The sequence below is a fragment of the Ambystoma mexicanum genome, chromosome 2q (assembly GCF_040938575.1).
Source record: "Ambystoma mexicanum isolate Mex_15411 chromosome 2q, UKY_AmexF1_1, whole genome shotgun sequence".
NCBI classification, from domain to species: domain Eukaryota; kingdom Metazoa; phylum Chordata; class Amphibia; order Caudata; family Ambystomatidae; genus Ambystoma; species Ambystoma mexicanum.
The window spans coordinates 1,291,354,421-1,291,367,443 of NC_090924.1; the positions used below are offsets into that span (position 1 = coordinate 1,291,354,421).

The 13,023-nt window shown below is 44.7% G+C and overlaps 1 protein-coding gene across 3 annotated transcripts in view; it reads left to right on the forward strand.

The window, feature by feature from the left end:
- Positions 1–13,023, forward strand: part of CPNE4 (copine 4) — a 1,706,709-nt gene that overhangs the window by 1,323,974 nt on the left and 369,712 nt on the right. For all 3 annotated transcript variants that reach the window (XM_069648719.1, XM_069648721.1, XM_069648720.1), the window contains exon 8: positions 6,288–6,386. In XM_069648719.1, the coding sequence (XP_069504820.1) occupies positions 6,288–6,386 (99 nt within the window). The remainder of the gene's footprint in view (positions 1–6,287; positions 6,387–13,023) is intronic.

Sequence of the window (13,023 nt, forward strand, 5' to 3'; positions counted from 1 at the left end):
CAATAAACAAAATAATGAAATTCTAAAATTGAATCATGTGTTGATAACAATTTCACTGAGTAAAGGAACACTGAGGGTAACTCATTACTTTGTTTATCCTGTGTTCATACAGAATATTAGAATATGCACCCCTTTATTTTCAGGATAGAAATTATGGTTTTAATGGGTTGTATTGGACATGTTTGGTCTCATTATAAAATACCAAGTCGTGATAAAACAGGTGGTACATGTAAATATTGCCTGCTTTACCACTCCACCTCATTATGGGTTTCGGTTCGAAAACGCAGAAAAACCCTACATTTCAATGGAGGTAATTAACACCACCTATGGAGTGCGACTGCGTGAAGTATTACTGCATGTCCCCAATGGAGTCCAATGGAACTGGTAAAAATGGGGAATAACTAGGCAGTCTGCATGAGTCTAAATATATCAGACCATTGCCATTACCACATTGTTAGTGCGTGAGGTAATGGAAATTGAGTTTGGCGGTATTACCAGAAGTAATACTGAGAGACTTGAAATTAGGCTATTTGATTTACATTAGCTGCAGTGGCAGCTGGTGAATTTATAAATGGAGGGAGAATAAATGCTTACCATGAATATGTGGGTGAAGCCAAACGTAGCAAGGGAGCCTGAACCAACCAAGAGGGGGCTTCAGAGAGGGTTCTCTCCACAGAAACATTTTAAAATAATTGGTTAAAATGGTAATTTTACAGCACAATTTATTTGAAAAATTGGTAAAAAGCTACCCAGTTTGCAATTGGTTCTGAAAAAGTCGAAGAGATGCAAGTTAACAACGGCTCACAGGACAATTTTGCATCATATTTTCATGATGTCTTCACTCACAATATATGCTAGTATAAAATAATTCTTGCTAGCTTTGCCCATACATGTCTTCGTGGGCTGCACCAATATATGTCAGTATATGAATATAAGAACATACCTCTGCTTTCTTTGCAAATATTGACAGTAATGATACTATAAGACAACATGTAAAAGCTTGCATGCCAGTATCCCCATGTAAGAGCACACTCATGTTGGCTTTACCAGTTAAAAATGCCATGCCACAATTAGAAAATATCTCCAGACCGGCTGCACCAATTTAGGCCAGTATGGCCACATAAGAACAATCATCGTGATAGCTTTATCCTTGATGCCCAGCTAAAAATGCCAAGCCACTATATGCTAACATGTTCAGATTGGTTGCACTAATGTAGCCCACTATGGCCACAGAAGAACACTCGCCATGCTGGCTTTACCCTTGATGCCCGTAAAGAAATGCCATGCCACAGTAGGAAAGTATATCTAGTCTGTCTCCACCAATGTTGACCATGATAGCCATGTAAAAACCCTAATCATGCTGGTGGATACACAGAAAACTGTAATACATGTGTATCTCCTGTGGTGTAATAAATTAAGATTTACTTGATGATGCATAAGGGGATGCATAAGGGAAAAGACGCTGTGGGTCAGTATGTGAAGACTGATCTGGCGGTCACTTGGGCAGAAGGGGGAGGGCAAGGGGCAGGGGGTCAGGTAGCAAAATGTTACTATGGTCAGGGTGCACTGGCTAAATATGTTGTTGGGAGTCAAATGATATCGATTTCCTCGCCAGTGGTTGTAACATTTCTGGTAATAGCAGGGATGTGGTTCATGTAAGGACCACCCACTTCAATGCAGGAGAGAACGAACTACCCTACACAGTCATGCCCCTACACTTCTGGTGTTATAGTTCAAGACGTCCACCTATGCCGTGCAGTACGGGCAAGGAAGAAAGTATCAAGAAAAGAGAGAAGCCGACTTAAAGAATGATGTTCAGACCCCTGTCCCCTATCGCTGTCTTTGTCAAATGTCTCACCAGGCCTTAGCTGTTTTCTAGTTGCAAAGGATATCAGGGTGTGTTTATCACAAGCTCACAATGGCTTAACTTTCACTAGCCTTGTTGATGTCTTTGTAAGAAAGTGCTAGTGTTTTAATGGACCAGTGCTCCTGTCTGCATCCTTCAATTTCCGGAGGAGGGAAGGTAGAGGCAACCTCCGTGAAGCACGATACCATGTCTATCCCTTTCTGATCTTCACGTTCTCCTCATATCTATCATGTTAGCTGAGCTTCTGCATCTACGCTATTGTGTCCGAGTCAGAGTCATAGAGGAGTTGGAGCTCAACTAACATGATCAGTGGGGTCAGAGAGAGAGAGGGAGATAGAGATATTAATGATATCCCTAACCGTTGTCTACCTCCCTCTGACCCTTACCTTCTCCTTGTATTAATTATGTTAGCTGAGCTCTGTCTCCCCTACTGTGTACAGTTGGTGAGACGGAGTTCAGCTAACATGATTAGCATACGAGGAGAAAGTGAGGGTCATCGGGAGGGGCAGCCAGGTCCACAGAGCCACGTGATCGCGGGACATGATGTTAGGTACACGCTGGAGGAGGAGTAGTCCTGACTCTGGTAGTGATCCTAAAACTCAACTTACTCCGACAAGTGGGTCCCTCTGTGCAGTGCAGAGGGTGGCTCAGCACTGCATGGGTGGTGCCAGCCCTTGGCTTTGGGAAGGTTCTAGACAAAAGGCAACACTCTGCAGTCTCCCTTGCTACCCCTGTGGTCTCCCTTGCCACCCCAAAAAAGGTTTTTCCTTATTTTTTGTTAAATGCAAGCTTCTGGGCTGTGGCTATCACCATGTGGCTTTTTGCTTCTGGAGTGGCTGGATTTCTTGTTCAGGTCTCTTAAAAAAAAGACAAAAAAGAACACGGTTCCACAAATCTAACACTTTCAGCAGTGACCCTAAATAAGAAATAATAGGAATACCAAATCATTTGTCTTTCTGGAATTCTGTACAATAATTGCTAGACTCACTAAAGGATTATTTCAGGCACACTTCAGGGGGTGAGTCACTGATTTAGTCTGTTCTTAAACACCTCCACTCAGCCTTTTATCCCTCTGAGGTAGATAAATGAGTACCAACACAGGTTTGGTGATATTGTATGTATATTTGTTCAATATAAAGCGCTTAAGTGTAAGTGCTATACAATAACACATCATTATCATTTGGCCATGGACGTCTGCTTACATTCACAGTAATTTGGTAATATGGGCCTATACACACTGATCTTAACGATACATATGGCGATCCATTCTTGTATGAAATGTATATCACATTATAATGATATTGTAACCATATTTGTCTTACTGTACTCAGGAACAATGGTATGTGATGCCACTTCCTGTTTTGTCAAGGGATGAAAGGTTGTGTTGCATCCCTTCCCGTGATATCACTTCGGTGTGGGGTCAAATGACATCACTTCCTGTGATGTCTTCAGAGGATAAGGGTTGTATGATATCACTTCCAGTACCACTGGCATTTTGGTGAAATGACGTCCCTGTCCACAGTTCTGCTCTTCCTGGGACTCCGATGGGGAACGGCTGCTGAGCCGACCATTCACATTTAAACTATCATGAATGCAAAAGCAGCAGATATACAGAGGCAGAAAACAAAAGCATGCCCAGGCGATATCAGCGATGAAGCCAAAGGCTTAACTGCCGGGCTCAGCTTTTAGATAGCCCACACCTCCAATGATCAGCATCGCTTAGTGTAAATTAATAGTCTCTGAATTGGGTGTAAAATGCATCTGATGGGCCAAAGGAAGGTGTTATAGCTATTCAGCTTCCTGGGCACAAGATGGTGGTGTGGAGAGGGTTTGAAAGTGCAATGGGTTATGGGTCCCTCCCACAAGCTTTCAAAACTGTCACCCAGCCCCCCAGACGCACTCGATCACACGTTGCTCCATATCTAATGCACGTGGAGCTGCTCTGGACTGCACACCAACTAGTCTATCAAAAATACCTCATTCTGGAAGAGCAAGACTTAGGGCCTGATTCAAAAAAATGTTTTAACATGGGAAAGTCTCATTGAAAACGTTTTTGTAAATCAGGCCCTTACACTGTTATGCTATCTGCGTGCAGCTATTTGGGGGGCGTGCATCACACAAAACAAAACATGCATAGCATGAACCGTGCCACTGTGGCTGCATACTACACCATGCTTGCAGTACGCCCCATGCTGTGCCCAGGCCAGTTAAGCCTGAATTATTTATTCATTTATTTCATGAAAAATGAAATAACTATTCCCATGCAAACTGCAAGGCTACCTCTGACTGAGAGTCTAGAGTGTTGAGTTTGTGCTATGCAAGTTGCAATGCTAGTTCTGACTGAGATTGTAAAGTGTTGTGTTTGTGCAATGCGAGTTGCAATGCTGCCTCTGACTGAGAGTGTTGGGTGTTGAGTTTGTGTAAAGCAAGTTGCAAAGCTACCTCTGACTGAGAGTGTAGAGTGTTGCATTTGTGCAATGCAAGTTTCAATGCTACCTCTGAGAGTGTAGAGTTTTGCATTTGTACAATGCAAGTTTCAATGATGCCTCTGACTGAGAGTGTAGAGTGTTGAGTTTGTGCAATGCAAGTTGCAATGCTGCCTCTGACTGAGAGTGTAGTGTGTTGAGTTAGTGCAATGCAAGTTGCAAGGCTGACTCTGACTGAGAGTGTAGAATGTTGAGTTTGTGCAATGCAAGTTGCATTGTTACCTCTGGCTGCGAGTGTTGGGTGTTGAGTTTGTGTAATGCATTTGCAAGGCTGCCTCTGAGTGAGAATGTTGAGATTGTGCAAGGCAAGTTGCACTGCTACCTCTGGCTGAGAATGTTGGGTGTTGAGTTTGTGTAATGAATTTGCAAGGCTGCCACTGACTGAGAGTGTTGCATATATGCAATGCAAGTTTCAATGCTTACTCTGACTGAGAGTGTTGAGTGTCGAGTTTGTACAATGCAAGTTGCCATGCTATCTCTGACTGAGAGTGTTGGGTGTTGAGTTTGTACAATACAAGTTGCAATGCTACCTCTGACTGAAAATGTTGGGAGTTGAGTTTGTGTAATGCATTTGCAAGGCTGCCTCTGACTGAGAGTGTTGCATATATGCAATGCAAGTTTCAATGCTTACTCTGACTGAGAGTGTTGAGTGTCGAGTTTGTACAATGCAAGTTGCCATGCTATCTCTGACTGAGAGTGTTGGGTGTTGAGTTTGTACAATACAAGTTGCAAGGCTACCTCTGACTGAGAGTGTAGAGGCTCTGCAATGCAAGTTGCAATGCTACCTCTGACTGAAAATGTTGGGAGTTGGGTTTTTGTAATGCATTTGCAAGGCTACCTCTGACTAAGAGTGTTGATGTTATGCAATGCAAGTTGCAATGCTGCCTCTGACTGAGAGTGTGGGTGTCGAGGTTGTGAAAAATGCAAGTTGCAAGTCTACCTCTGACTGAGAGTGTAGAGTATTGTGTTTGTGCAATGCAAGTTTCAATGCGCCTCTGACTGAGAGTGTAGAGTGTTGCATTTGTGCAATGCAAGTTACAATGCTGCTTCTGATGGAGAGTGCAGCGTGTTGAGTTTGTGAAATGCAAGTATCAATGCTACTTCTGACTGAGAGTGTAGAGTGTTGAGTTTGTACAATGTAAGTTGCAATGCTACCTCTGGCGAGAATGTTGTTGTTGAGTTTGTGTAATGCATTTGCAAGGCTGCCTCTGACTGAGAGTGTTGCATTTATGCAATGCAAGTTGCAATGCTTCCTCTGACTGAGAGTGTTGAGTGTCGAGTTTGTACAATGCAAGTTGCCATGCTGCCTCTGACTGAGAGTGTTGGGTGTTGAGTTTGTGCAATACAAGTTGCAAGGCTGCCTCTGACTGAGAGTGTTGCATTTATGCAATGCAAGTTGCAATGCTTACTCTGACTGAGAGTGTTGAGTGTAGAGTTTGTACAATGCAAGTTGCAATGCTGCCTCTGACTGAAAGTGTTGGGTGTTGAGTTTTTGAAAAACAAATTGCAAGGCTACCTCTGTCTGAGAGTGTAGAGTGTTGCGTTTGTGCAATGCGAGTTTCAAAGGTACCTCTGACTGAGAGTGTAGAGTGTTGCGTTTGTGCAATGCGAGTTTCAAAGCTACCTCTGACTGAGAGTGTAGAGTGTTGAGTTTGTGCAATGTAAGTTGCAATGCTACCTCTGGCGAGAGTGTTGCTGTTGAGTTTGTATAATGCATTTGCAAGGCTGCCTCTGACTGAGAGTGTTGCATTTATGTGACACTTATTTTATGCATCTAATAATACACCGCAGTCCCTTCGATTGCTTTGTGAATATTTTACACCAGCTTCAGTGACCTATCTTGACACATTGTACAGCTTTTAGACTTTTTTTCCAGAGGCCCTTTTTATTGCATAAATGATGTGATCTGTCCTCTCTGCCTTTGTTTCCTTCAGTGCATAGTGTGGGACTGGGACTCGAACGGCAAACATGACTTCATCGGAGAGTTCAGCTCGACGTTCAAGGAGATGCGCGGAGCAATGGACGGGAGACAGGTAACCTCTCCCATGATCCTCTCTGATCTAGCGGTTCCCGGGACGGGACACGTTAAGGGGGGCTCAGGGTGTCATGGCTGAAACTTGAAATCTGTAAATCAAATAGTAAAGGAGCGGATAGCCTTTCCCTTTGAATAATTTACTATCACTTCCCAGGAAATGTGGAGAACATATTTAATTTTTAGTTCCGTGGGATAAGGGCCTCATGAAGTTCCCCTCAAGAGAGCTTTAGAAAGACAATTAAGGTGCCTTAGAACATGCTAAAAAACTGTGATAATTACTGTTACTAACAATTTACTGATTCAGTCAATACAGTTTAAAGAAAGGCCTCTTGTAAATAAAAATGCATGTGTTACAAACCCTACACAAAAGACAACATCATGTTTTATATTTTTAATGTATATTTATTAAAAGTAAAAGGTGCTTCACAAAGAAGCAGTGGGCAGTGGCCTATGTATGCCCGCTGTAGCCCCATTGCTGGCTGCTTTACAAAGTCATGATATGATATGATATTTTATTTATATCGCGCTCGTGCACAAGTGTTTCAGAGCGCGACCAAGCAAAGGGAGGGGAACAGGAGAGAACAAAATACGATCTTACTAGGCCCAGTGACATTGAGAACGTGCAAGTGCATGCAAAAGGGAAGAGGGGGAAAGTGCGTGGAGGGGGAGAAGTGGAAAGTGCGGGCAGAGGAGAGAACAAAATAAATAATAAGTGGGATAAATAAATAAGTGCAGACAAAAAGGTAGTGCAGCCAGACACGTGGCAAGTGCATGATTAGTTCGATAGGGTATATCTGGTAAGTCCATTGGAAGTGTGGGGGACTGTATGGGTACAGATACCGATCCCAGTGCCAAGGGTGGCCAGAGGCAGTGCATGAGGGAGGCAGGGTGCGCAGGTACCTGGGCCCGAAGGACATAGGGTGGGGTGCACGGTGCCGAGAGAGAGAAAGAGATCAGCAGGGGAGAAGAGGGGCACAGGCAGAAGCGAAGAGGAAGGTCTTGAGGAGCTTCCGGAACCGTAGATGGTTCTCCTCAAGTTTCATGATATAGTACTTCATATATTTAAACCGGGAGGCAGTGGCGGACAAGGAGCCGGATAGAGCAAATTGGACCAGCCCAAGACAGACATTAAAAACTCCTTCAGTAATTGCAATATTAACATAATGCATCTTGCTGCATATAAATGCAGGGGAGACCCCTGCACCCCCTCCATAGCCCTCCACACGTATTGTTACCCTAACTACCCCCCCGACATATATATGCAGCAAAATGCATCCCTCGACATTTTGGTCCTCGAAATTATTACCTCTGTTATTTTTGTACGATACCCAGATATGCAACCCAGTGGAGAATACTGGAGAGGATTGTAGCACTTTGAGATTGGGTATCCCTCCGGGAAGTGAAATGGGTACTCGAGGGCGATATTGATGAAAGGCACTGTTGCAAAGTCCTTCAGTTCTAAGGGTTTAGCTCTAGTGATGGGGTGCCACTAGGAGGAAGGAACAAAAGTGGGGATCAGCTACGGGTGAAAGGGGAACACCGAGGTTGAGGAGAACCTTCGAGAGCAGAATGTATGGGGTATGCAGCAGGAGATAGACTAAGGAAGCAGGAAGGGAGAAAAGCTATTCCATGGGTGGATGTAAACACAAGAAGTGTGACTTTTCATGGATAGCTGCCCCAGGTGAAGGTGAAGGTGGTGCGCTGTGGCGTGCGATGATCGTAGGAGGTTGTAAAAGGAACAGGTGAAAAAGTTCAGTACCTTGTAGAGAGGAGCAAAGGAGGAAGTACCAGGGGGAGGCTGGAGCAGCCTGTTGAACACACAGGTGGAAAGTAATGTTTTGGTTGAGTGAACGGGGATAAGGGGACATTTTCAGGGATGTTGAGGAGATTAAGTCTGGCAGACATAGCAGTGAAGGTGCTGAATTGCTTTAGTTTCAAGTCACTGTCAAAGAGAACCACCAGATTGCAAGCCTTGGGTGAAGGGATAAGGGACTCAGGGGGAATCTATGTAGGAGTTGGAAGACGGAGTGTGGCACTGGAGGTCAGCCGTTCACTGCCAGATAATGTAGTGTCATTGAGTGAAAGATAAAGGATAGACAGTTGCTGATGAATGAAGACAGGTCGGGGTGAAGTAGGGGACAGCAAAGATGGGAATATCATTAGTAAATATCATTTTTTTGTTCACTTTACCATAGTATGTGAAAAACTATTTAATTTAAGAGAGGTGAACAAAGTCTCTATTGTGTCCAGGAATGTGAAGAAATTGACACACAAAGCTTTGGAACCATGGCTCTTGCCGTTGGTGGGGCAGGTCAAGAATCTTACACAGGCAGAAGACATCATGGAAGCATATCAACTTACCACTGAAGAAGCAACCAATAGTTTGGCCCCTAAGAAGAGGAAGTTGGCTGTGGAAAGAATGAGTAAAGCCTGGATCTCCGCAGACCTCCAAAAACGAAAATCCTTAAAAACCATGTGCTTCCATGCCTGGGGGGCCTCACAGCATATCCAAGATAGGGAGGCGTATAAGAGGGCTGCCAAAATATATAAAACAGCTGTTATTGCTGCAAACAAAGTATCCTTTGATGTTAGGATTGACAAAGATCAATCACAATCAAAAGAATTATTTAAGATCCAGAAAGAATCTGAACATCCATGCTCCAATAAAGTAGATACCGTCGTGAAAGATGTGGCCTGGAGTACTTCCATTCAGGAAGCTATGCTAGGGAAGCTGAAGGGTATCAAACATAACATAGAGATCAGCCAGATGAACAGGAAAGCAGCTACCTTAACAGCAGAGGTAGATGGCTGTACACACAAGAGACTATCCTATCAATTAAACTTCAGACCTATGTCAGAAACTGAACTAGCCATAATCATTGAAAAGCTTAAACCGGCTAACTGTAAAGAGGATGCTTGTCCTCCTATGGTTATCAAGGCCTGCTCTGCCACACTGATAGGTACTCTTTCTAAATTTGTCAATGCTTCATTTAGAGAGAATTATGTTCCGACCAATTTGAAAAAAGCACAGATTACCCCACTACTAAAAAAGCCAGGTTTATGTCCAGAAACACCTTCTAATTACCAACTGATAACAAAAACCTTGTTTCTGCTAAAAATCATAGATCGGGTTGCCTATGGGCAGGTCTCAATACATCTGAAGGACCATGGCAGTTTGGGTTCAGGCAGGAACATGGGACGGAAACAGCCTGGCTCAACCTGAAGTCCAGGCTGTTTCAGATCATGGACGGAGGGCAAAGCGCTATACTCATGCTCCTTGACTTATCCATGGCTTTTGACCTGGTGGACCACAAGCTGTTGGTCACCAGGCTAAAGGAGGTGGCGGGATTCTCAGACAATGGCGCCCTGTGGATTAGTTATTTTTTGAACAACCGCTGGTGTAGAGTATGTAGCAAGGAGGCAGCGGCTGAATCCTCGCTCCTGGATTATGGGGTGCCACAAGGGGTAAGTTTATCCCCCACCCTTTATAATATCTTCACAAATGACGCAGATGACACACAGTGTGTCATCCCACTGTCCGGCCATCACCGAGAGGATGAAGAGTCCGTTAAGAGAATAAATCATTTTGTTCAATCCTTGATGTTAAGTGATGGTCTGGCACTATTTAAAGAGAAAATAAAACTGATGATGATAGGCACAGAATCCAAAGCACAGAAAATAGGCAAGGAAAACTCCTGTTTCATAGTAGCAGGCTGTGACCACTGGCGTAACATGGTGCCCCCGCAGCCCCCGTGGTGCGGGAGGCCCTGCCAGCACATGTCCTGGGAGGGGCCCCCACTTGTAGAAAAAAAAATATATTTTTTTTTTGCAAAAAAAAATAAAACATTTTTCTTTTTGAATTCACTCTGCATTTATAAAGAAATTATTTCTGTAACAGAAATTATTTCTTTATGAAGTCGGAGTGACTTCAAAAAGAAACGATGGGCCCATTACGGGTTTGGCGGTAACCGTGCCATTGCTACCAGCAGGTTGCCGCCAGACCCGTAATGATTTACCGGCGCCCGACTTCCCGGTTACACCGGGAGATTACAACAGTCCGGCATAGTTGTAATGAGGCCCAATTTCTTTTTTAAGTGTTAGGGCTCCCCTCAACCCCATGATGTGTGCATGTGTGAGTGTATGTTGAAAGGGTGCACACTTAAATGTAAAGGTGGCTGCTTGTGCGAGTGTATAGTGAAAGGGTGCACACTTTAATATATGGGTGGCTGCCTGGGTGTGCCTGTATGGTGAAAGGTTGCACACTTAAATGTATAGGTGGCTGCCTGTGTGAGAGTATGGTGAAAGGGTGCACACTTAAATGTATGGGTGGGTGCCTGGGAGTGTATGCCTGTATGGTGAAAGGGTGCACACGTAAATGTATGGGTTGCTGCCTGGTTGTGCCTGTATGGTGAAAGGGTGCACACTTAAATGTATGGTTGGCTGGGTGTGTGTGTGTGTATATGGTGAATGGTGTGTGTGCTTGCGTTCAGAGGCGCAACAAAACCTACATTTCGGGGGCTAACCCTTCAAATGTTGGGAGGGGTGCCAACTTCATGGGCGGTGGAGGAGGGGCAAACTTATTTGTTTGGGTCATCTAATTTGTTTATGCATTTTTTATGAGACTATTCTAGTTCAGCTTCAATGTTACAAGCAGTTAACTCTCTCCTTTAGGGTTTAAAGCACCCACTTATGGACTGTTGTGAGAATGAGTGGTCTCCTGTTCCCTCTCTACCCTCCCAATCACTCCCCTGGCATGCAAGTATTAAAACCACCTCACAATTTCAATTGCCTAAAAAATATGGCATTTGAATGCACGTACTAACAGTGAATTGCTTTATGTTAGTAATTGGTGGGTTCTTGTTAACAGAGAAACCCAGGTGCTGTTTAACATATGTGTCCTTTTCTGTCTGGCAACTGCCCTGAAGGTCAGCCAGGTCTAGTCAACATAGCCCAACATTTCAGGGGGGGAGTGCTGAATCCCATTCAACTCAATGGTGTTGCACTGATACTTGTGTTTAATGCCTGGATTACTTATTGGTAATCTTCATTACTCCTAGCCCTATTCTTCCTCGTCCCAGTGTGTATGAGACAGTACTTGTGTATAAGGCACTCTGCCTCATACACAAGTACTGGGATGTGGTAGAGGCACATGGAGGTAATGTTTGATTAGCTACCTGTAATCTTCATTACTCCTAGTCCCACTCTTCCGCATCCCAGTACTTACCTATAAGGCAAGAAGCATCAACCGTAAGCTCTGGGGCAAGGAAGAGGGACATGGAGGTAATTCTCGGCCAAGGAGCTGATTTTGGAGGTTGGAGTGTGAGGGAGAGGGGATGTGTGGGGGGCAGGATTTTATGACAAATTATAATGGCTGTCCATTGTCAGGCTAAGCAGGCATGATATGTGGTATTAGTGGCTAGAGAGGCATTTTGGTGCAGCCAGTCTAGTCATTACTCAGTTTGGTATGACTTTTTTTTTAATGGGGCATGTATGATAAAGCAGTCCTGCTAAGTGAATTACCTGGCTAGACTGCCATTTGGGTGCTGCCAGTCTAGCTGTTTCTTACTGCAGCATTGTATATTTTTCTGGGCATCTGTGATCAAATGATATGATATAAGTCATTTATAACGCACCAGCACACAAGTGTTTCTAGGCGCGACAAGACAAGGATGGAAGATAGAGGGAGGACAAGACAAACAATCTTACTAGGCCTTGTGTCATTCAGATTGTGCAAGTGCGATAACGAGAAGCGCAAGAGGAAGGGACGGGGGAAGTGCAAGGGAGAGGGGAGGGAAAAACCGGGCAGCAATGCTCTAAGTAAGTGCTGTCAGGGCAGCACAGCTCTGGGTAGTGCAAGGAGAACAAGGGACTGTAGGGTTACAGTTACAGCCCCTAAGTGCATGGTAGGACCAGAAGCAGTGCAAGGGTGACTGATCAAGAAAGAGTCTCGACTCAGTTAGACTCTGAGGGTAGCCAAGCAACCAGTCGGTACAGCAGACAGGTAGGTCAGGTAGGCCAGCAGGGGAGGAAGAGAGAGAAAGCAGAGGAGAAGAGGACAGTTTTGAGCTGCTTCCAGAACTTCAGGTGGTCCGGTAAAGCTTGAGAGGGGCAGGGAGGCTATTACAGAAGGAGGCACCTGCAGAGGAGAGAGATCTACCCCCCACTCTCTTCCTGGAGAAGCATCTAACCCTTAGAGAGTTGTAGGTAGCTGAGCGAAGGGCTTGAGAAGGAAGATATTTTGGAAGAGAGCGTTGGATGTAGTGCGGGCCCCGGGCCCAGAAAGCCTTGTGGACAATGCAAAGGGTCTTGAACTTGATACTTGCAGCAACTGGGAGCCAGTGGAGAGATTTCAGGGTTGGAGAGATACAATCCCTGTGCTTGAGGCCAAGTATAAGTCTTGCAGTCCTGTTCTGGATTAGTTGCAGGGGCTGGATAGTAGAGGAAGGCAGATTGAGAAAGAGGCTGTTGCAGTAGTCCAGTCTAGAGAGAACCAGGGCTCTGCAGACAGTGAGCTTCTGGGGGAAAGTGAGAAAGGGAAGAGTCTCTTTGAGGAGGAGCAGCTGGTAGTGGGACTTCTTGGTGACGTCCGAGATGTGAGGAGAGAAAGAGAGAGTGGAGTCAAAGATGACACCAGT